Raw genomic sequence first — 25700 nt, 5'->3', positions numbered from 1 at the left:
TGTGTGAACTAGTTCCTCATAGTGCAAGAGTTTAAGAAAATTGGAGAACTAGTTCATCCAAGAACATTTGAGAACTAGTTCCTCCTAGTGCAAGAACATTTGAGAACTAGTTCCTCCAAGTGCAAGAAAATTGCAAAACTAACTCCTTCTGACGCATGAAAATTGGAGAACTAGTTCCTCCTAGACCAAGAAAATTGAATAACTAGTTCCTCCTAGCTTCAGAATAATGAGAACTAGTTCCTCCTAGCTTAAGAACATTTGAGAAATAGTACCTCCAAAACAATTTGAGAACTAGCTGCTCCTAGTGCAATATTGGAGAACTAGTTCCGCCTAGTGTTGGAAAACAACGATATAATTTCAAATCATACAGTTTTCCTCGATCTTGCAAGCGTAAAGGACGCCAAACTAAGATTAAACATTTTTGTTTGGTTATCTGCCACATTTCCTAACACTATTTTTTTTTCAAGGTGTGTGCACACTATTGAATGCCATATTTAAGTACTGAAATTTTCATAAAAATCGGACTGTAAACACCGAAGTTAATCAGGAACGCCTTTCTCATAGAGTGGGGAGGGGGGGGGTTGGGGGAGCAGGGTATCTGCTAGTCGTGCATAGCCTACAAGGCCACTTTAAGTTGTTGTTTTTTTTTTTGCTTTGCGTTTGTTATTTTTAACGACTTCTGCGAAAGTCGAGCAAAGAACTAACTGTGAGCGGTGGGCGTGGCAACACGAGAGCCTCAACTACGCGGAAACCCTAAAATCTCGAGTTGCGACCTGTTGATGCTGATCATGATGACGACGATGTAGATGATGATGATGATGATGAGTTTAATGATGCTGATGATGATGATGATTCAGCTAAAGTTGTTGTTTAACAATTGAGGGGAACTACGAGCAGGTGACGACAATGTTGCGTGGTTTTTACACAATCCGAACTGGTTTTCTTTTCGCCAGCCCCTCCTCTCTCCTCTCCTCTCCTCTACCACCTCCTCTATGCCCTCGCCTTTTATTTGCATTTAAATTTGCAATTTGTTTGCGTAGCGTGCGTTATGAGCAATTGATAAACGTCCAACAAAACGCAGTCACCAACAGGCAAATATATATAGTATACATATAACAAATTGAGCTTGATTTTAAAATAATATTAATTTGGCTGATAATTAATGCGGCGATTTGTGCAATTTTGTCGCCTGTTGTTCGGCGTTTATCTTTGCGCCGATCTCTGTGCGCATGTTAAACATTTGTTATTGATCCTAACACGGGCGAGGATGCGGCACAGTCGCCGTCGCCGTCGCCGTCGTCGCAGCAGAGTCTTCGCCCACCTGCGTATTCGTCAGATGAACGTTATCGCCGCCGTTACATTTTGGAGGCACGGCGAATCCTTTGTTGTTACTATTTTTGGTATTTTTTCGTTCTTTCGCCGCTGCAAACGGACTTAATTGATGGGTCTGGCGAAGAAAGCGCGACAACAAGAAGAAGAAGAAGAACAAGAACAACAACAACAAACAACAGCCGCCAGCAGCAGGCGCTAAACAAAGAGAGCGCCACGCACGCTCTCTTCGCCGCGCGCGCTCTTCGCTTCGTTTCGTTTCGTTTACTGCTGGCGGCTGCTGGCTTTGGCTTGCAAATTATTGTTGTCGTTGTTATTGTATTGTTAACGGCGACGGCGACGCCGACGTTGACGTTGACGTTGACGCCGACGCTTGGGCTTGGGCGCAGTTTTCCTTTTTAAAAACCGACGCTGAACGAAGCCGCGTTTTAGTTCTGTTTGCAAAACGCAGCCAATTGGACGTGGCCAAGAGCAGGCACCAGGGCAGCAAGAAGCAGAGCGTACGCGGCGCACAAAAACAAACTAACGGGCGTACTTTGAATAATTTCCGTTTTCTTCTCGCGTGTTCTGTTTTCTTTACAAGCACCAAAAAAAAAAAAAAAAAAAACAAGAAGAATATTTGTGTGTTTTTTTTCTTCATACGTTCTTGTTCTTGTTGTTTGAGTAAATCGCCGTTATCTTCGCGCGACAATTGAACAGCGCTTGTAACAAAACAGAACGAAAAAGAAAAACAATTTTTTATTGCGTGTTTCGTTCGCGTTTCAATTGAATATCATTTAGCCAATTGATTGAGAAAAATTGTTTATTATACAAATAATTCCGACATACATTTTTTTTTTTTGGAAAACGCCGCGCGTTTGTGTGTCAGTGCCAACAACAACAACAGCAACAACAACTGCAACAACTGCAACAACGACAAAGTGTAAGAATTTATTTATACTATGTAAGAAACGAAATTGAAGAAGATCAAAGCTCGCAAAGTTGAGGCCAAAGTTGAAGTTAATGAGAGGCGCAAACAAGCCCGCATTGAGGTTAGGCACACAAAAGCTCAGCTAGTTAACCGTTAAAGCTTTCAAGATGAGCCTCTGTTTAGCTGGGCGTAATACTTGGGCCATGTTCATCAATTCGAAAAACATTTAACATTAATGTTTGGGGCAAACAAAAGCTCTTGTCAAGTTAACTAGAGATCAAGGCAACTAGAGATCAGCAGTAAAGCTTTACTCTGAAATCATGAAAGAGCGTAAAAGTAGAAGGAAAAGGTAATGATCTTTTACTTTACAAAACTATCAGAAAAAATCAGAAATTTGTAAAAATATGTAAAATTCTCAAGCTGTTAAAACACAGAACTCTTTAACTGAGCAAAATATTTTAAATGCTTGAACAACATTAATATTTAAAAAAATTATCTCTTAAAAAACAATATAAATTATATACTTTATTTTTATTAGGCGCAATTCTGGCTACTCAGTTTTGAAATTCTTAGAACACAGATTAAATAAAACGAGAAATTAAGTTATATATTCGGCATGCCGAATACTTAATATCCTTACAGACATTTGCCTTGGGGCTTTGGCAGATATGTGAGAAGAGTGAAGATCGCAGATGCTGAGTTTTATGTAAAAAACTCTGCGAAACAAAACGATTCTTCCTTTAGATCTATATATTATAGACTTAATAAGACTTGGTTCAGTTATAGGCAGAATAGTTAAGTCAGTTAATGTCGGTTCTCATCCAGATATCTTGATTAACAAAGAATGTATTCCCTACAGCTATATGTTATAGTGCCCCGATCCGGCAAAGTTTCAAGACGAAAGCTTTAAAACTGAGCAACTTGTTTGCATAGAAAACAGACAGACGGACAGACAGTGGAGCGTGGCTATAACGATTCGGCTGTTGATCAAGATCAAAAATTGAAAGTAGAAAACGAAGAAAGCAAGAATTTAAAAAGATATACCAATACTTACTAACAATCTAACAGGATAATGATTTGATTTCGAAAGTGAACAAAATATGAAAAAAAGGCTTGAATTAAGTACGAAAAAGTTTGAATTAAGTACGCAACAGCTTGAACTAAGTACGAAATAGCTGGAATTAACAACGAAATAGTTTGATCAAATTACAAATTAGCTATTACAGGAATTTACATGCCTAAGCGACGCACAAATTTTCTGAAATGCTTTGAATTTGATTCAATAAAAGTGCTTAAAACAAGAATTTTGTCTAAGTTTAAGACAATTCGGACTTGGTCGAGACTCAAAAACGTTTCTCTTGGATATTAGCACAGAATTCTAGCTATTGTTTTTGTGTGTAAAGATCAATATAGATATCTTATGATAACCAAAGAATTTGAAGTAGACAAAAGATTGATGATTGAATAAAAGAACTGATTGATTGAAGAAATAAAAACTTAAAGCAAGAAACTTTTAGCTTAAGCAAAAGCTGAAAAGAGGAATCATCTGGGAAAGTACCAGAATATCGGAATGATCAAAAATGATGCACACACAATCAAGAAGGGTCGCTCTATGAACTTTGGGCAATTTACTTAACTTAATTTGTTGCAATTTGTTGCTGTTAAATATTTGCGAAAGCAAATTGTGTATGTACACAAATTACAAATAAGTTGGCGACAATCAGCGATATCGAAAGCTACAAATATAACATAGTTGACAAATTTGCGAGTAATTTGACAAGCGCGCCTTATCAGCGGAAGCTGGCCTGGCAAAGACAAGAAGGCAGAGAGAAACAATCAGATATCTAACGTCTGGAGATGTGAGACTCATCATCAATGGAGCGCTGGCAAAACTTGTTAGATAAATGATTCGACATTTGTTTAATAACAACATGAGTGGCTGGCAGGCATTTAAAAAATATTTATTCATTTCCATTCAAATTCACATTCGGCAATTTTAAGCAGCTTCTTGAATGCCCTCCCTCGCTCTCTAGAGAAGAGACTCGTCACGAATCTCGCAACAATTCGTGCATTTATAGCATTTACATTGCATAAGTGTGACTGCATTTGATTAACATTCGATTCATAGTTAATATGTTATTGTTAATTTCCATCAGCTAACTGAAGTCGGCGGGGAAAGTGAAGCCGAAGCGCCGTCAATTTAAATAGCCAATCAAAAGGGCATTATTATTTTTTCTCGATATGTTAATCGATAACGATATTCTCATCGTTGACTTTTCGTGTAAATTTATTTTAATCCGGTGAATGTAGAATGTAAATTTAGAATTCGCATGAAACTCAGCTGGCAATTGCATCTTTATCGATATGCTAAGTACTTGGAATCGAAGTGAAACGTTGAATTTATCGATAACAAAAACGATTCTGATGCTCACTTAACTGCATGTATTTCATGCCAGTTTTGAATAGAATCGATTGTTATATTTATCGGAAAGTTATCGGATATTCTTTATCGGAAATTTATCGATATGAATCTTCAAGAGATCGAATGAGTAATCAATTTATCGAATAAAGTACAAAAATGGCAATATGCTGAGCGCCAGCTATCTTTATTTATATAATTGGAATATATGAGTATTATGGAAATGGAATGATAATAATCGATGAAACGCCAAGTCGAAATGAAATATTATACACATAGCTGCAGCTAAATAGAATGTTGAATTGTAAAAGGTTTATCTTACTATAAATTGACGTGAATTTGGAAGAAATATTCCACAATACGATCTATCGTAATGCTGACTGTAATATAAATGATCGATAAAAATAATGGATCTGCTATTTCGATTTGGCGTTTATACTCCTATATTCTAAAGGAAATGGAATAGAAATGAAATACTATCGATATACTGTAAGCGAAATATTAAATAATCGATCATTATCGATGCTCTAAATTGAATCTTAGTATAAGCTATCGATATAAATAATCGATATTTAAAAATGACTGAAACGATATTCCCATAGCATATTCATATTCCGACTAAATCTATAAGGAATCGAATAGAAATGAAATACTATCGATATACTTTAGGCAAAATATTGAAAAATCGATATCGTTATCGATATTCTAAAGTGAATCTAAAACGATCAGCACACGTGTGAAATGCATTGTTCAGACTCTTCGAACTAAGCCAATTAGGACAAATCCAATGCGTATTAATTAGACGACAGATCGATTATTTATCAGAATGTCGCCTATTTATGATGCATTAGAAAGGCCTAATGATTAAATAGTTGAGTTCTTTCTATTTTTTTTTTTTTTTGTGGATTATGCGACTTTATGTGATGCTAACAAAAAGTGACAGCAACTGCATTCCAAACTAATCGTCTCTAATTGCGGGAATAATCTATTTCAATAGATGTCAAATGAGATTCCATTAGTCGAGCTCGCAATTTGCAAATGCGCACAACCTCTTACTTTTCCTGTAGTTAGAAAACAATAACAACAGATCATTAGAGCATTAGATGCCTAATTGATCGTAGACTCTCCCTTTGCTGCCCAGGTGGCATAATTATTTGCACAGTGCCCAAGAAAAGTACTCGCCCACTTGCGACTCCGGTTTCTAATTATGATAGTTCAGCAATTATTGCTATACGCGTCTTGTTATTGCCCCTGATATGCATCGAACTGCTCAACTCAACTATCTATCTAACTATATGTGGCATTTATCGATAATTTATTGACCCGTTCGCATTAGCAGGTGTGCACAGTTCGTCGGTCGGTCGGTCGGTCGGTCGGTCGGTCTATAGGGTCTGCACTCTCAGCTCTGAACAATTATATTTTAATTAAGTATAATTAATGTCCATATTTTTCTTTTTGCCTTGCCAATTTTAGTTGCCGTTCTCAATATTGGTTTCTAATACACTTATCATGCTCTGTGAGTATATTTTTGACAGAGTCCAGCTTAACTGAACTGAGCTCTCCGCTTGTCTAGACTCGCGAAACATTTGAAATAGTTGCGGCATATAGTAAGAGGTCGGAGTTTAATACTTTCAGGAATTTTACAGGAATACGTAGTCGAAATTGTGCATAGTTGTCTTTAATCTTAAGTTCTGATATTGATCTATATCTTTTTCTGACAAGTTGCAATGGATGTGGACGATTACAAATATAAAATGACAAATATTTTGGACGACAGGATCCGACAACGAGTTTACAGACAAAGAATAATAATCACCTTGTGACACAATTATTTAAGATGGGACTTATTTCAAAGGACGAAAGAATATATCCGAGGATAAATGGACTACCGAAAGTTCACAAGGTTCCCCATCATATGGACTATGCAAATATATTATACAAATATTAAGAAATTTGACCAAGGACTTTAAATACAACATTAAGAATTCGTAAGAGTTCAAAGACAGAGTCTTCAGGGAAGACGAAATATTAGTATCTCTTCCTGTTTTCCAGCATACCAATGTAATTGGCAATGGACACAATTCGACGAAAGTGGACCAAATTAATAGAACTCACAACTATACCCAAACAACTATTTATGGATATATAATAGTTAAATTCTGTATTCAAGACATCTCTTCTGCCGCTTCGATTTGCATTAAATATTCCTAAATTCTGACCAAAAAAAAAAAAGAAAATAAAAAAAAATTATGTAGCTTGCCGAAACCCGGGATTGAACCGGGGACCTTTAGATCTTCAGTCTAACGCTCTCCCAACTGAGCTATTTCGGCGCTGGGTACAAGTTGTCTTAAGCCAGTTCAAATCCTCCCAGCAAGCAACGCTCTATACACAGAAGCCCCAGCGATAAGAATTTATGTTTGGCTAATCTTTTTTTTTTGCATGTTTTACACCTAGAAATAGACAGAAAGTTCTGCCATGGGGGTTGAGATAAGAATAAACAGAAGCCTAGGAGAAAGTTTTTTAGTTTGTTTATTATAGATATAGAAATAGATATAGATATAGATATAGATATAGATATAGATATAGATATAGATACAGATATAGATATAGATATAGATATAGATATAGATATAGATATAGATACAGATATAGATATAGATATAGATATAGATATAGATATAGATATAGATATAGATATAGATATAGATATAGATATAGATATAGATATAGATATAGATATAGATATAGATATAGATATAGATATAGATATAGATATAGATATAGATATAGATATAGATATAGATATAGATATAGATATAGATATAGATATAGATATAGATATAGATAGATATATTGTAGACGAAAGGTTTATTTCTATTAGAGTTTTCCTTGAGATTTTGCCTATAAAGTCTTCAAAGCTGGAATAGACGTAGCTCCAGTTGGGCTAGGTCAAAAATATAGAAAAACTCTGCCCCTTTTGCTTGAAAAGTTAAAATTAATTAAATTTATAAGAATTAAATGAAGCCCATGAAACGCTCGAAAACTGATTTTTTGTCCGGGCAACTTTTTGGACTTCTTCCAGATATATTCATCTATTCTATTTATTCTTCAGATATATGCTTCTCTCTTCTTCACATGTCTGGTTAGGGTATACACGCCTCTTGATTTGCATTTGTGCGACATGCGCAGACGTCGTAATTGCCCCGTAATTCGGGTTATACCCATTCAGAGATCGACTCGATCGACTTGAGATGCGATTAGAACTAAGCGAATGTGCGATATATGTGCATGACTGGCGCTTTTTCAACATTATTATTTATCATCATCTCTCTCTCTCTCTCTCATTCCTTCCCTCTCTCTCTTTGTCTGGTTCACTAACTCAGTTCTTAACTAGAATTTTATGCAAATATCGGGCATTTAAACAATTAAACGCCCTTTAAGTAAAATGTACCCTGAACTAAAACCCGTTTATGCCTCGCTCTCTCCCTCTCTCTCTGTCAGCGTTGCCATCGTGTTTAGCATATAAGGGTTGCCACGTGTTCACGATTTCACAGCTTATTCTCACTTGTTGACAATTTCCAGTTTCCAACTCTATCTTTCGCTAAATATAGATTTTATTCTGCGATCTACAAACTGAGCTCTTAGAAACGTTTCTTTTGAATCGTTTGGATGCAAATTTAGACAGCTTTTCGTAGTATTTGATCTTTTCGATTTGATATTTGCAATCTTTCCACTGACTGTTCGTTGAATTTGTGTTCTGATGTGCTCGGTTATATATATGTATATTCAGTGGAAAGTCAAGTGAGCATCTGTCATCTAATACAACTTGTTTTGTATATTATAGAGCTGGCCAAGACTTGTTCTTGTTTATGTAATGTCGCCAGTAAATACCCAACACCTGCTTCTAGCTTCCAACACAAAGCTTCAAGAGTTGAAACAACTATTTTTATTATATATATGTATATATATGTATCTTTTATTAGCTAGAGAAAACTCTGTATGTAATAAAGAATCATACAAATTGGAAGCTTTGCTGCAGCTTTGAACCAGCGACCAGCCACTTGCTGGTTCGACGCGCAAACAGCCCTGGCGGGGGCTCGATCCTCAAACTTCAAACTAATGGGCTAAAAATGTAATAAAGAATAATATAAATTGTGAGTGTTGCTGCAGTTTTGAACCAGCGACCCGCCACTTGCTGGTTCGACGCTCAGACTGTAGGTTGTATCTGCGAAAAGCCTCTGTTGCTGCTCACTTTTGTTCCAAGAGGAAGCTTCAGTAGAAATTCCTAACTAGTTCTGGCACGGATCACCTTTGAGTCTGATAACGATATATATACATATATATATATATATATATATATATATAGACGATAATTAGATATTATTGTAACTGTGTTGTGATCGATTGAATGCCTTGTAACACATTGCCTGAGCTGGAATTTATACGAAACAGTTATGCAAATGAATCTTGCCAATATGGTTATAATGTGCTGATCAAGTGCCTCAACGATTTATGGTTCAGTTACGGTCTTACCGAGAGAGAGGGGGGGGGGGGGAGGAAAGAGCGGGTTTGGGGCTTAGCCTTGTTTTCATTTGTTTTTGTTTTTTTTTCCGGTTTGCATTGCGCAATCGCGGAACATGTCAGCAGCTGTTACTGACCATCCATAACACCAGGGCCGGAGTTCAAGACGCGATCATATTTATTTAGGCCAGTTTGTTGTTGCCCCTACCTAATTTTGATTCGAAGAAGATGAAGACGAACTGCAATTGCTGCACGCAAAAGTAATTAGTGACAAGCGCTGCAATTTGACCGCCAGCTAAAGTGGCTGTTAATTTGCGGTGGGACACCTGCAGCTCATCGTTTTGGTCTGTCGCACTGATTTAATAAAGATTTATGCGCAGCTGATCAAGACTAGACAAAGCGCCATCTGGCGTTTGTAATGGAAAACTTGTGCAAAAAATATGAATTAACAATTGTAATTCTTGTTTTTCTTTCGTTTTTTTGCATTAGCATTTGCATGCAACGGTGTCGCATTGCCAGCTCGTACGCCCCAACAGCACGCTCTCTTCCCCCCTCTTCCCCCGTCCCCTCTCGCCTCTCCCCTCGCACAAGTCCCCCCTCCGCAGCTAGCTGGCCGCCTCAACACAATGGCCAAAGCAGCCGCCGGTTAACCTTGACTGCGGTTACAATACGATCAGTTGCCAGGCACTTTGCAATGGACTCAGCACCGGCTACCGGTCGCTCTGCGTGGGGAAGGGGAAAGGGGGGAAGGGGTAGGGGAGGGGAGAGACTCTGCTTCAATCAATGTTAAACCGCATTTTTAGCCAAGTTAGTTAATATAGCAATATGCTTGGCTAATCGCCGGCTCTGAGTGACAGACGTTATATGTGTGCTTCAAGTTTTTCGAAAAAAAAACTTAACAAAATAATAATAATAAGAGCCCCAATTATCGTCTGGATGGGGAAACGTCTCTCGCAGACAGGCTGCAGAGTGACTCAGCTAAATGTGGAAGACTCGTAAATTATATATAAAGCAAGCGAGGTTTCTCGTTTCATGTCGTGAGACATAGCTTGGCTTGAGCCATAAAGAAAGGAAAACCTTATTTGAGAGTTATAGATACTAAGAGGTTAGAGATAAGTTGAAGTAAGAGATTTACTATTCACTTGAGAGTGCTGCATAGCAAGAAGTTCTTTTTTTTTTTTTGTGTTAAAATTCTTTTATTTATGGCTAATCTTCTGTTACTCTTGTTTAGCAACTTTTATCAGCGTGTGTTTTGATTAATGATAGCTTAAATTAAATATTTACATAGTGTGTGTTTATGTACATGTTATTTTGCTTCATTAAAGGCGGCGTTTGGCCAGGTCTATTGGATATGACTTTTTAAGCCTCCTTCTTCTTCGCCTCCTTAGCAGGTTCCTTGCCAGGACGTTAGGGTGGTTGCGGAGCTTAAATAGGTAGCTTGTTGCTTGATTGTTCATTACGTCTCCTACCATAGGAACCTTAAGGTCCTTTGCGATGTCTCGTGTGCGAATATACCATTCGGCTCCAGAGATTGTTCGCAAGGTCTTAGCCTGGATGATACGAAGTTTGTCTAGGTGCGTCTTCGCGGCAATTCCGTAAACCTGGAGCCCATATCGCCACGCAGGGGCAAGGATTACTTTATAGATAAGTACTTTGTTTCGGAGCGAGAGTTTGTTATTTGGGTTAAGCAACCAGCTCAGACGTCTGATTTTGCTTTTCAAGCTGTTGGTAACCTCGGTGACGTGTTTTTTGAACGTAAGTCGGGTGTCGAGTGTGATCCCTAGGTATTTATGGTCACGCACCTGCTCTAAGAGCTCGCCATGGAGAAAAAGTCCGGGGCTGGAGTCCTTGCGCAGGGTGTGAGTGACCGTGGCACATTTTTGAGGGTTCACTGAGATATTCCACCTACAAGCCCAGTTTTCGAAGCGCTTCAGATATTCCTGCAGTATGTCCGTTGCTTCGTATACGCAATTATTCTTGGCAAGGATTGCCGTGTCATCAGCAAACGTAGCCACCAGGAGATCCTGCCGACTGACAAGGGCCATTTCACTTGCCGTGGGCATATCGTACGTGAAGAGGCTGTATAGTGTGGGACCCAAAACGCTACCTTGTGGAACGCCCGCTCTTATGCGTTTGGTATGAGAGGCTATGCCATCCTGTACCACTCGAAATGTCCTCTCGTTCAGGAAGCTTGCAATGATGTTAAAGAGCTGCGGATTTAATTTGCCCTTTATCTTGGAAGAAGTTCTAGATAAGTAGGAGCTATGTGATATAGGAGATATGTTTATATCCGAATTCTAGATACTAAGAAGTTCTTGATGAGAAAAAACTAACTAGAGATCTTTTACAAACTTCAAAAGTTTTAGTTACCAGGTTCTAGATAAGTAGGAGCTAACGGTCTTAAAGATCTACTATAAACTAACCCGCTATTATCCTATATAGTCAAAAAATTTTCCACCCAACTTGGTCAAAATTTGAGCGATTTTCATAAGGTTTTGGCTTTTTGTTCAGGGTCTGACTTCTTGATCAGTTTGGCATCTGAATCTGGCAACATTTTTCCTGGTCAAAATTCATTCGAAAAGGGTCCCCTTAAAAATCCTATTTAGATATAGGTCGAAATTCACTACGCACTGTGGAAAATGGGTGAAAAACTATATTTGAGAAACACAAGAAAATGTGCTTTCTATACGAAACATAAATGGCTTGTATTAGTTTTCCTTTATAACGCGTAAACCGACCTAAGTCGAAAAAAATCCACTCCAAATTGTGGAAAATGTGAAAAACATGTCCTCATTTTGTGTCAAGTAATTTGTTAAGATCTATTTGAAATTACACTTGAGATGATTTTCATCGCAGCTTGGTGAAATATGTGAAAGTTCCTTAAAGTGAATGCGTTTTGCAATTGCATTATCATTTAGCTGGCTTAAATACCTGAGCGTGTATTTGGACTGAAAGCATTTAGAATAGAATGTATCGGGCTCTGATATATGCCCGTGTCCGTGTCCGTGTCCGTGTACTTGGTCCAATCTTGTCACGAATATGCACAAGTATCAGTACCCAGCCTCAATGTGCGCGCATGACTTGACTCTGGCTTGTCGCTGCTGTTGTGGCTGGCATGTGACATTGTATTTGCAACTTGGTTGCAATTTGCCAGCAGCTTGCTGTGGGCGGCGGCAGTTGTCGATTGTCGACCGGACATGCGATTGATAGTCAATCAATTTGACAGCGGCTACACTGTAAGAAAAGTGCGACTGTGAGTTGTTAAAGCGTTTGGTAATACTTGTAATAAGCTAGGCATAGGCAAGAGTGCGCAACTAGCAGATACTCTGTTTTGAAAGATTCAAACTTAAATAACCACTGTGAAACTCTTTAACCTTCTAGAAGGCATTCGAGTGGGTTTATCATCCAAAAATCAGGGCTGTCAATAGGTCGAGTCTAGTTAGGGGCAAGAAAAACATCATTCTTGACTTAAGAGTACATTTTCCGAATTGTACAGCTCTTATATTCGTAGAAACTGGCTTTCAAGTCTATATTAAATATTGATAGTTATCGATTTTGAGTAAATGTTGTTTATTATCAATCATTTTCAACAAATCTTTAACAGTTTAGTAGAAAATATAGCCTAATTTATAGTCTCTAGTTCATTTTATTCGCGACATGTGCGCAGAAACTAACAATAAGGTATATGTTATATATCGATAGTTATCGATTTTGAGTAAATGTTGTTAATTATCAATCATTTTCAACAAATCTTTAACAGTTTAGTATAAAATATTGCCGAATTTCTAGTCTCTAGCTCATTTCATCCGCGATATTTGCGCAAAAAGCAGAGACTAACAATCGATATTTATCGATGTTGAGTAAATGTTGTTAATTATCAATCATTTTCAATAAACTTGAACAGTTGAGTAGAAAATATAGCCTTATTTATAGTCTCTAGTTCATTTTATTCGCGACATGTGCGCAGAAACTAACAATAAGGTATATGTTAAATATCGATAGTTATCGATTTTGAGTAAATGTTGTTGATTATCAATCATTTTCAATAAACTTCAAACAGTTTAGTAGAAAATATTGCCGAATTTCTAGTCTCTAGCTCATTTCATCCGCGATATTTGCGCAAAAAGCAGAAACTAACAATCGATATTTATCGATTTTGGAATAATTAAAGAAGCTTTTGGCTTAAGTAAATGTTTACTCTTTAACATGTGACTAAACTAAATTGCCATAACCCAAACTTGTCCTCAGCTCTTAGACTTCCGCAGATGCACCATTTTTTTCGCTCAGTGTAAAAGAAAAGGAATTTGTCAACTGCTTTGAAGAATTAAACAAAAATTATGAAGCTATTCACTTAGTTTACGGGCTGTAAATAGAGCTCTTTTTTTATACGGGGCGAGCTGCAAAATAATTGCATATTAAAAATAAGAAAAACAACTCAAATAGAAAACTTAAATAGAAACCATTAAAATATTGCATTGTTAATTGCGCTTGCCGCTAATTAAATGCAAATTAGATGCCAAGTGGAATAAATAAAATGGGGCTGAGCTGCACTTAACACAATTCCATGTCGATTGTTCGCCTGAGTCAAGCATAAATTGAAGAAGAAGAATAAGAACATTAAGTAAGCGGTTTTCGGTTTGGGAATCGCTTCAAAAATTTAACGCCTGAATGCACTTCAAAAGCAACTTCGCTGCCTTTTCCCCTGCCCGGCGCATGCATAACTGCACACGTTCGTTATGTTTAGCTGACCTTGGCAAAGAAAGCGTCACACACACACACACACATACATACATACGTGTTGGTCGCCGCGCGTCAATGGCAAGCGACTGGGGCGACTGGTTCGACGCGGCGAATTGGCAATGCGGCGAGTCACGCACCCGTTCGCGTAATGGTCTGGTCTGGTTTTCTCTGCTTGGCTTAGGTGCGTACCGTTTTGCGCCTTGACATTGAAAACTAGATAAACACGCAGCTCGTAAACCCACACGTAATCCGATTCCTTTTCATTTATCGGGTAGCTTTACTTTGCCGTACGCTCTGTCTGTCAATATTTAAAGTCAATTGCCTGTCAAAGTTCATGTTACCTGACAAGCAGTTCTAAAATGCTTTTAATCTTAAACTGGGAAAACATTTAGCACAACCTTCTTAAATCTTTTTATAGCGGGCTCATTACATCTTCCTGTCAAAGCTCATGTTAGTTGACAAGCAGCTCTAAAACTCTTTTAATCTTAAGCTGGGAAAACATTCAGCAAAACGTTCTGAAATCTTTTTATAGCGAACTCATTACATCTTCCTGGTAAACTTCATGTTTGTTACCAAGTGGTATCAACTACCTGTCAAAGTTCATGTTAATAACAATTGATTTATTTACAATAAACATAGGGAAAGATATGGCTGCAATCGAATTGGTTGACGAAAAATAAGGACACAGTTTTGAGGCAAAGTCGCAGTTTAATAGGAATAGTTAATTAATTAATTAATATTATAAACAACTTGAATATTAAGAATGAATCCAATTGAATGAAGAAAGGGAAGAATGCGGGTTCGGTGTATGTATGTGTATATATGTGTGTGTGTGTGTGTGTGTGTGTGTGTGTGTGTGTGTGGGGGTGTGTGTTAGTGTATGAATGCATCTATGTATGCATCTATGTAAGAACAAACGTAGACCAAGCTTATCTGTCGCTGCAAATTTAAATAAAACGAATTTCCACCAAGTGCTCTCCTCCTCGATTCTCAAGAATTCAAGTAGGCTCTGCAGTTTCCATGTTTAGCTAGTAGTGTAGTGCTTTTTTTTTTGGGTTTTTTTGTAGTTTTTTTTGTATGTATGTACATATATATGTATATACGTATGTATGGATGTATATATATATGTATGTATGTATGTATGTATGTATATATGTATGTATATATGTATGTATATATGTATGTATGTATGTATATATGTATGTATGTATGTATGTATGTATGTATGTATGTATGTATGTATGTATGTATGTATGTATATATGTATGTATATATGTATGTATGTATGTATGTATGTATGTAGGTATGTATGCATGCATGCATGTCTGCATATATACAAAACATACATGCATACATGTATGTACAAACAAGCATACATATATGTTATATGCAAACTTAAAACATCGCCAACAAAATCGTTGAATCGCATTTCTACCGAGGAAGCTTAGATTCTGCGAGTTTGTGGCCGATCGGATGGTAAACAGAAAAGTTTCATATAAACGTTTTTCGCGATTTTTCCACATATGCGAGTGGAATTTGCCGAAAACCCGTCTCAGCGTGCACCTTCATCACAAGAGGCAAGTGCAGTGAAAATTTCAGCTTCCTAGCGCTTAGAGTATGGAATCTGCGTTGATCAACAGTCAGTCAGACAATAAGTAAGTCAGTCAGTCAGTCAGTCAGGACAAACAGTTTTATATATGGTATAGAGATAGGTATAGTTGCAATCTAGTTTGATGGAGAAAAGAAAGAATGCGGGCTCAAATCCCCCAGAAAATAGTGTATGATTGTGGCGTGGTCTTAGTTTAAAGCGAACTGACATAGTCCATATTTGGTGAGAGTATCTAAGCGTCATTTGCGTAGAGGATCGCGAATCTTTGCCGCGGATCATGTGACTCGCTGCGAGCGCGTGGCCCGAATCGTGAGCCAAGTCGAACGGGTATTCGACATCCAGTTATAGTCGGGCGCCAATTAAAAATTTGGGTAAAACCTATTGAGGAAACAAAATGCCAATGTCCGAGGCTTACAACAGAGAGGCAATTGCTTACCACTGACCATTTCTGGGTCATATTATGACAGATTGAATGCTCGGCTATCAGAAATCTTAGCTGGCTTATTTGAAGCATTTAACGACTTAAAAAATTGAAACGTTTCGTGGTTTTTACAGGGCTTTGTTGTCGCACAGTTCTTTAACTGGTTTCAATTGCCAGCATCCGCATTCTTCACGCATATCCGATAGATACAAAGCGGCATAGATACATTGCCAATAATCGTTTAGATACTTTTTCCAACTGCCGCTCAGCCTTTGGCCTTGGCTGCGTTCTGTACCCTTTTAGTCGACCTTGGCAGCGACTAAATCTAAAAGATACCTCTCTTTTTCCCTCTCTCTCTTTATTTTGGTTATGCATAGACACACGGCGACACGTGTTTGTATCTGAGAGGTGTAAGCTGGTGCCAAACACTGAAAACATGCCAGGCAAATTAGCCAGAAACTTGATTGATTGAAGACAAAACAAAAAAAAAACATTCGGAAAGGAACTAAATAAAACAATAGTGTGCCCGACTTGGAGATACCCTAAGCCTAGATTCGAACTACTGAAAAAACTCGCCGTTGGCCCCACACTTTATATGGGCAAAAATATTCTTAAGTAAGTTCGGTGCTTATCGTCCGATCTCTATGAAATGTTCAGGGCTTACACATGTCCCACGAACGTGTGTTTATATCCAAGCGCAAGGCTCTAGCTCGAGAAAATTTTATCGAGAAGAAAAGATAAGCTCGCACCAATTCAACTGGCTTCGGGGTATTAAAAAGAGCTAAAAATTAATTTCTAACGCTCTTCGACTACAGCTGAGTGCTTTTTATTTCTCTGCTGTGTGTGTGTGTGTGTGTGTGTGTGTGTGTGTGTGTGTGTGTAGTTGGCTTAATGGCATTTGAGCCAAAAACAGAAAGAAAAAAAAATTGATTTAGGCAGGTTTCGTAGACAAGAAGTTGAAGGGGCGTTTGTTTTATTGATGGACTTCGTCTTGACATTGAACTTCCAAAAATATGCGCACATTAGATTTGACTACCCTGTAAAGTCAGGCAAGGGGCATGTTAGGCGCCAGGCGAACGCCTAAAGCAACTCAGAGAGGAAATGGAACTCAGAGATCGTAAGAGCTAGAAACGGAATATTTTATCACTAGCAATACCCTGTACTACAGTTTTGCTGCTCTTCTTAATATTGACACAAAGAAAAGAAATAGAAAAACATATTAGATCAATCCAAAAGTCGATCAAGTCTTAATTAAACTCTCTAACGCGGTTAGACTTAAGTATATTTGCCTGCAGGGTATCGCCTAGTCGAGCACTTGAAAGCGTTCGTACTCGCCTTTGTCTAAAGATTAATAAACTTCCGTTTCGCTCACAATACGACTCATAAATCATAAAAACGTCGCGTTACGACTACGCCCGACAAATGCCTTGAAGTAACGACCATCAAGAATGTTTCAGATGCCTTTCACAAATCTGATTAAGCGCGGGCTATATATAGACTTCTCAAGTGTTCTATACACTCTGTTTAAAACCAGATCTCGACAGGTGCAAAAGTATCTTCCATTGAAAGAACTCTTTTTGCTCTTCCCAACCGCAACTCCATTTATTACCTGGAATCGAATCGAAAATAAATCTATAAATGAATATATGTATACTTATATATGCCGCATTTCTGCTACTTCTTCTTTTTGCTCCATGCTATGCAAGTGAAATGAATTCTTAATTAACTTCGTTCGGTGCTTAGAGTCCGATCTCTATGAAATTTGCTGGGCTTAAGCATGAGCTGCCAAAGTGTAAGGAGGAAATGGAAAAAGTTAAATAGCTCTTTATCTATATTATATATATACGATATTGACAAGAGATATTGATAAACTTGTTCTGCATTTGGCAATAGGAAAACATATATCAAATTGCAGCTTTCTAGCTTACGTAATTCCCGAAATCGACAGCCGATAGACGTCGACCTGATCAAGAATATATATGTATATGCCTATGGGTTAGAAGCTATCTTCTTCTGCCTTCGACATTTGCACTTCTTTTTTAATTTTCAATAGGTTAGGAGTAAAGCAAAAACAGTTAACCGATCCTCGAACCAAACCCCTCAACCATGGACTTGGACGTGAGTTTGGGAATTGGGTTTATCGAACCGAACTTTGACTCGAGTTCGAGTTAACAATGATGAGATATGATGAGTTAGAACAAGTTTGAAGTTACATATAATTAATCTAGTATAGTTGATTTGATAACCAGTCTTGGCTGGCAATTTGAACACGCAACCTATTTCACAGCTGCCCAAGTAACTTGTTTGCTCGGGCTTTTTTTTTTTTGTATTTTTTTTTTGACGGGCATTCGAACATTCTCCAGCTTTAAGTATTTACCTGTAACCTTTTCAAGGGCTTTCCACTTCAATTGTCTTGTCTCCAAGTGGAAGATTGAGGGTCTTGGATGAGACCCTTGGGCCCCGTCAATCAGGCCCCGATTAACTGACTTACAGCTGTGGTTTTAATTTTGTAACTCAAGCAAAGCTTTGAAAGCTTTCCGAAAGCTCTAAAGCTCACGCTTAAAAGCAGCTGCAATTTTTTGTTGCGAGCTTAACTATATCTGTATTAAAACTCAGCCTAAAAGCTTGCTTGAAAGCTTTGACCAGCTAATATGGCTCGCTGCTGTAGGGTATTTAGCCGTTTAGGATACACGACACGTTCATCTCACCTTCACTTTCACTTCGGTCGCCTGCTTGAATTTGATTCAAGTCACGATCTCCAGAACTTTAGGGGATCAATTCATTTGTTCTCAACATATTGTGCAGTTATCGTCAGACGTCGGTGACAAGGCTGATTAAAAGGCACCGCACCGATGATTATTTATCTATAATTATAATTGTTCGTCACGCTTGTCGCTGCCTGATTACAAAAATGCCCAGATAGACCTTTTTAATTTATTCGACTTGCTTTTATCATTTGCAAACCTTCGCCTTTGCCTTTCATCTCTTCCAGCTGCTCAGATGCATACCAATTGCAGAGCACTTGTTTCGACTGCTTATCAGTTCCTCGATAGAGCATCGTGCCACTACTCTACTCGGGTTGCGGGATTGTGGGGATTGTGGGGCGCCGAGTTAACTGTGGATGAAATCCAAGAGTTCCTTGGTAAAAATTGGCACATTTTAGTTACTTGATCTTACACTTTTTGCTGAGTATCAATAACTCTAGGCTAAGAAATATATTGATATATTTTATTCCAAACATCTGCAAATAGATGGGAATAAATTACAATTTCCTAAATAGGTACTTGAGGCGTTTCTTAACTTTGATTTCCCCGAATATTCGCATTGGGAAGTAACTAAATATAATCAAAGGAATAACGAGTCGATTAAGGATATACAGTAGGGAGCAAAAGTGTTTCCATAGTTGACACTTTGAACTTTGTGAGTCAATAATATCCAAACGAATGAAGCAAATAAAAAAAAACTTTTTTATCCAATAGTATGTATTCAATTCTTAACAAATTGCCGTATATAACAAAAACAAAAATAAATCAGCAAAATATTCAAACAAAAAAAACTAAAACAAAACGCATGTGTACAATTTTGCACCTTCAGTGAAAAAAAATTAATTATAATTTATTATTAATATCAATATTTTGTCCACAGACCCTTTTTAGCTATTACACTTTTTATTCTACACTTTTATGATCCAGAAAATCACGTGTTTCTTATTATTCGAAGCAGATTTGTTGATTTTACCAATTAGTCTATAAAGTACCGCGAAAAAATGAAGAAGCTTTCGTCAGATGTCGAAAATAGTATTATTAGCCTAACTGAAAGTCGCCGTTCGACTCGTAGTATTGCAGATCAGCTTAATATTTCTCATTCAGCGGTGTCCAAGGTCCAGAAAAGACGCAAAAAAATAAAGGCCGCAAACGCCTCTTAAAGGACTCTGACGCCAGACTAATGATGTCGAAAATGAGAATTGATAAGTTCCTAACACCGAAGAAGGCATCTATGGACTTAGGAAAAGACCTGAGTCGGTGGACGGCTAGAAGAGCACTAGCTAATGTTGGATATGTGGCAAGTGTGAAACAAAATAAACCAGCTCTATCCGAGAAGAATGTCAAGGCTCGATTGAACTTTCGCCCGGGAACACAAGAACTGGACTGTAGATGATTGGAAACGTGGTCGGATGAATCCAAGTTCAATCGTTTTCAGTCGGATGGCAAGCAATACTATTGGCACAGGCCCGGGGACAAGCTTCAAAAACACCATGTGAAGCAAACCGTTAAGCATGGGCATGGAGGAGGCAATGTCAAAGTTTGGGGATGCTTTACTTGGTGGCACATTGGACCATTGCATAAAATTGATGGTATAATGTTCAAAGAAGACTATCTCAATATTTTGCAAACCTATCTAGCCAATTTTCTGGATGGGGACCCGAAGCACACTGCCAAAATTGTCCGCGAATGGTTACAAAACCAAGATTTTATGCTGATGGAGTGGCCAGCTCAAAGTCCCGACCTCAATCCGATTGAGAACCTGTGGGCAATATCAATCAATGCCATCCAACCTAGACGATCTTTGGAAGCGTGTAGAACTGGAGTGGAAACGAGTTCCAAAGGAAACCATAGAGAACTTTGTCTCGAGAGTATGCCAAACCGAATAAAAAGTGTAATAGCTAATAAGGGTCTGTGGACAAAATATTGATTTTGAATCATATTTAAAAATAATAAATTGTTAAGAACTAAATAATTAAATCTTAAAGCCCTTTGGTACGCCCTTACCAATATGGTACCTCCGTGGGTTTTAGATAGATATATGGATGTCTGCTTGATATTTCGAATCAGGAATAGATGCTCAAGTTTTCTATTGTTAATTGATTTGGGTCCCAGCGCCAGGTCCTTTCAGGACCTTATAAAACGAATTCATACTAAAAACTTTTCTGAAAACTGAAGAACAACCAAACTTATGTATCTACTATTACAATAGTTAAATTATTACAAGGTGCGCCGACGGGTCTTAAGGATTACCAGTTGGATTACCAATAAAGGGTTCTAACTTTCCTTCTTAAATCTGTTATCTTCGATGTTATTTTTTCAAACATTGATTGTTATTGAATCGAAAATAGCATAGATTTTGATGAGAACACAGTTAGCTTAGATGATGTTCCGCCAAGCCTGGTCGGGTCCTCAGGCTTTATGTATCTATATAGATCTATTGATGCTTATTTGGGTACTAGTGCTTGGAAGGGTGGTATAAGAGCAGTCCTGGCACAATATGTTGGATTAAGTCCTAAGATTTAACGTTTGGAATACCATTACTGAGCTCTACTTATCTTATTGAGTACTCGGTCTTCCTGGTGTAGTATAAAAGAATCCTCAAAAATATAAATGTCAACCTTTACAATAGATTAGATTGTAGTTGATAGCAATGATTGTGGAATACCCTGACAGAGCTCCAACCAAAGACTTTACTTAATTGTAGTTTAAGAGGAATTCTAGCATCATATTGTAGATGGAGTTCTTGGGATTACCGAGTCGAAAGCCATTAAAGAGTTCAACTCTGTTGTCTTCAATCTATTGATGCTGATTTGGGTACTAGAGCTTGCACAAGCTTGAAGATAGCAAGTCCTTATACTTATCCAATGCAGAATTTAAACTTTCTTTAGTAACTCTACTTAGACAAATGCCTCCACAAGATGGTAGTTGGATAGAGTCCTTAGGATTACCAGGTGAAATACAATTAAATAGAGTTATGTTCTAATCCTTTGTAGCTCATCAATGTGCCATCTATTTATATTGATAGCCAATTGAAATATCAGTGCATAGTTCTAATCCGCTGTAACTCTTCCATCTCGTTGCAATAGCTCTGACGGCCGCAGGATGATTCCAATTTTGGAGAAACTGAGCGGCTTCTACAGCAGCTATGTGCTGGGCATACTCACCATTGGCTATATACTGGGCGAACTGGGTCACTATCTGATTGGCGTTACGTCCAAGCAGACGGCCATTGAGCTGGACTACGGCGATCATGCCTGCCAGCAGAACAGCAGCCTGTTCACGCGCCACGAGCTGGTCACCCAGTGTGCGGACGTTAAGAACGAGACCAGCTGCTATGCGCTGGACATGAACGGTACCGGTTACTGCGAATGGAACTACAATGGGCTGGGCATCGATTATCAGATATTGGCGGGACCCACGTTCATATTGGTCTTCACCATAGCTGGCGTCTTTATGGGCTTTGCGGCCGACAAATACAATCGGGTCAAGATGCTGACCGTATGCACCATCATCTTCGGTATTGCCATTCTGCTGCAGGGCACGGTCAAGGAGTACTGGCATCTGGTGTTGCTGCGCATGGTTATGGCTGCCGGCGAATCGGGCTGTAATCCCCTTGCCACGGGCATCATGTCCGACATCTTTCCGGAGAACAAGCGCGCCCTCGTCATGGCCATATTCAATTGGGGCATCTATGGCGGCTATGGTATTGCCTTTCCCGTCGGCCGTTACATCACCAAGCTCAATTTCTTTGATATGGGCTGGCGTGTTTGCTATTTGGGCGCCGGCATCCTAACGATTATCGTTGCCGGACTGACGGGCACCACGCTCCGCGAACCGGAACGCAAATCCATTGGCGAGGGCGATCGCACCTCGGCCAGCGGCAAACCCGTCACACTGTGGCAGGTCATCAAGAGTCCGGCCATGATAATGCTAATGATAGCCGCCTCCATACGTCACAGCGGCGGCATGACCTTCGCCTACAATGCGGATCTCTATTATAATACCTATTTCCCGGATGTCGATCTCGGCTGGTGGCTATTCGCCGTCACAATTGGCATTGGCAGCGTCGGCGTTGTCGTCGGCGGCATTGTCTCCGACAAGATTGTCGCCAAAATGGGCATACGTTCGCGTGCATTTGTCCTGGCCGTGAGCCAATTGATCGCCACACTGCCTGCCTTTGGATCGGTCTACTTTGAGCCCTTGTGGGCGATGATAACGCTCGGCCTGAGCTACTTCTTTGCCGAAATGTGGTTCGGCATTGTGTTTGCCATTGTCGTTGAGATTGTGCCGCTGCGCGTTCGCTCCTCGACAATTGGTGTCTTCCTCTTTGTCATGAACAACATTGGCGGCAATTTGCCCATTCTGGTGGATCCTGTCGCCAAGGTCATCGGATATCGCGGCTCCATCATGATCTTCTATGCCGGCTTCTACGGTGTCAGTAAGTATCTCAATAATTGCTTTTTATTTATATTCATTCCACTTTCTTTATCCTCTTGTTAACTGAATTTAACAAGCAGTTTAAATATTACCAGTATTGCCACCTAACTGCAAACTGCACCACACAATAACTGTAACTGTCTGGCCTTGCCAGCTCGTCCACTTTTTCCTTGGCGTTGCCACCTAGCAAAAAACATCAAAACAATAGAAAGTTAACCGTTAGCTGTGGTGAAGACCAACAGAAATATATACATATAAAATACGTGACTTGAATTGAAAGCTGGAAGTTCAATAAATTGGGTGACCCCAGCCTTGGAATCTAAACTTTCAGCTGGAGGAAGATGGATTGGGAACATACAATGTTGTATTTATGGGCAGGTAGTGCATTAATTAAGAATCAGACAGAGAAGAGAAGAGAAGAGAAGGAAGGGGAAAAAGAAAGTAGAGTGCTTCAGAGAGTGTCCGACTAGGAGATACTGCGTACTCAATACACTTTTACTTGACCTCCCCAGCCCCCCACTATGAGAAATGTATTCCTGCATAACGTCTGTGTTGATTTCGCGATTTTCAGATCTTAATAGAGACCTTACATTGGGTTTATATGCCTCTAATTGAGGCCGTACCTCTTATAATGATTATAATGATTTGGCGAGTGGGAAAGGGAAGAACCTGACTTAATATTAATATTCCTCAGTCTGTTAAATGCATTTGCAATATGGAATACATATAGAAAATTGTTGTATGGAGTGGGACTAATAATGGGCATATATAGACATTATATATTTAATATTTATAATTTCTCACCTTTTACGACAGCATTTCGCTATTGCTTGCTATTGCTAGGTATATGAATAGTTGATTGTGATAGGGCGATTATCAGTAATTGTGTCTATCATGTGTTCCAAATTTTCAACGGTTATTCACGTGGTAGGGTCAGCCGTACCAGCCGCGGCACTGAGCCACAGCAGTTGCTAATTTGTACACTTGCTTCAACCCCGACAGGCTCCATACTGTTCCTGATCACCTGTTTCCTGCTGGAGGGCAAGGCCAAGCCGAATGCCACGGAGCAGGAGTCACAGAAGACGCATCCGGATGCGGTATTGAATGCACGCCAAATGCACGGACATGACAACTCGGTGTTCAGTGTGGACGAGTCGCTGCCCTCGAACGGACGACCCGTCCAGCTGCCGCAGCACCTCCAGATGTCCAGCAACGGCTACGAGAAGTCACAATCGACGCAGCCGCGTCACAATGGTGCCGAGAGCAGCAGACTGTAGTATTATGACAAGTCCAAGTGTCAAAGTGTCAGACAGACAAACAATCGAAACAGATTTTAATTAACAATAATATGGCAAAGTGCTTCTTTTTTCTTTTCCTTGTTAAAATATGTGTGCAGACCGTGTACATGTTTATTAATTTCGAAAATTTAACCAGATGGTACAGAAAATTGGCAAGTATAAAACATGTGTATATAATAAAGATTATATATGATATTCAGGAGCAATCAGCACAAATGAAATATTTAAACATGCCTAGATTAGTTAAGCTTCGTTCATTGTAACAAAAAAAAAACAAAAAACACAACATTTCCAATGCAAAAATAATTCAAAATCCGAAAGTTTTTAAACTTAAACCAAAACATAACTGCTGAAAATAATATGAATTGGATTCTGCGAACTATAACAAAATGTCCAATGCAAAAATAATTCCAAATCAGAAAGTTTTTAAACTTAAAAACTTAACTGAACAAAAAAAAAATATACACTGGATTCTCTTTCTACGACTTTGCTGTGTTAATCTTCGGTTGAGGAGACAGCATAAAGTGCAACTAATCGAATATCAATAGCTTCCAATTTGTTTTTTTTCTTTTAATTATGAAGCTTACTTTTTGTTCTTTTATAAATAATTGATTTTGATCACTCAAAGTAGAGCGCAAGTAGTCGTATTGTTTTCTTTTTTTTTTTTTTTATGTATTAATATTATGATTATAATTATGAAGCTTATTTTTTGTTCTTTTGTAATATAATTGATTTATATAACTTTTGTAAAAAATTGACTTAGTTTTAAGCGAGAGATGATCGTACCAGTTAGTCTTAAGCCCTGTGGACCAACTCTCTCTACCTACCTTGGGATGCGTCCATACGATCTTTCCCCTTTGTACTTAATTTGATAAGTTAAATCCATATGTATGTTATATGAAAATCACGAATAAAACCTGTTTTGTTAATTCTAAAAATGAACATAAACTCGGTAGTGCAGTGCAGTCGGGTACAACCGACTGCGAAGATTCTGTTAACAATGTTTTAACCGGAACTCCTTTCTGTTAGCCGAATCGCAGAAATTCCCAATTTTGGATCTTCAGAGAAGCTCAAGAGCAGTCTATTTGTTAAATTTGGTGAATCACTCTGTAAAACTGTCGGCAGTTACGACTTCTTGAACTTTGACTGCCTCACAATGGGCGTTGCGCGCTGTGTGATTCGAATATATACATACATACATATATGTGTATATACTTCACATATCATGTGTCCAGCTTCGTAAGCGGTTAA

The 25700-nt window shown here is 38.6% G+C and overlaps 1 protein-coding gene and 1 non-coding gene across 2 annotated transcripts; one reads left to right on the top strand and one right to left on the bottom strand.

Moving 5' to 3' along the window:
• Positions 1–1774: 1774 nt before the first annotated feature.
• LOC135440902 (putative metabolite transport protein HI_1104) lies at positions 1775–24957 on the top strand. The gene is made up of 3 exons (XM_064700314.1): positions 1775–2251; positions 21801–23152; positions 24154–24957. The coding sequence occupies exons 2-3, from the start codon at positions 21817–21819 to the stop codon at positions 24426–24428; spliced, it is 1611 nt and encodes a 536-aa protein (XP_064556384.1). The 5' UTR covers positions 1775–2251; positions 21801–21816; the 3' UTR covers positions 24429–24957.
• On the bottom strand, positions 6916–6988 carry TRNAF-GAA (transfer RNA phenylalanine (anticodon GAA)). The gene has a single exon. It is a non-coding gene; the product is annotated as a tRNA-Phe (tRNA).
• Positions 24958–25700: the final 743 nt, after the last annotated feature.

The sequence above is a fragment of the Drosophila montana genome, unplaced genomic scaffold (assembly GCF_035044405.1).
Source record: "Drosophila montana isolate Dmon_TW-CO22-7 unplaced genomic scaffold, ASM3504440v1 contig_1688_1, whole genome shotgun sequence".
NCBI lineage: Eukaryota > Metazoa > Arthropoda > Insecta > Diptera > Drosophilidae > Drosophila > Drosophila montana.
Note: the sequence above shows the minus strand (reverse complement) of the source record. Positions and strands in the feature narration are given on the sequence as shown.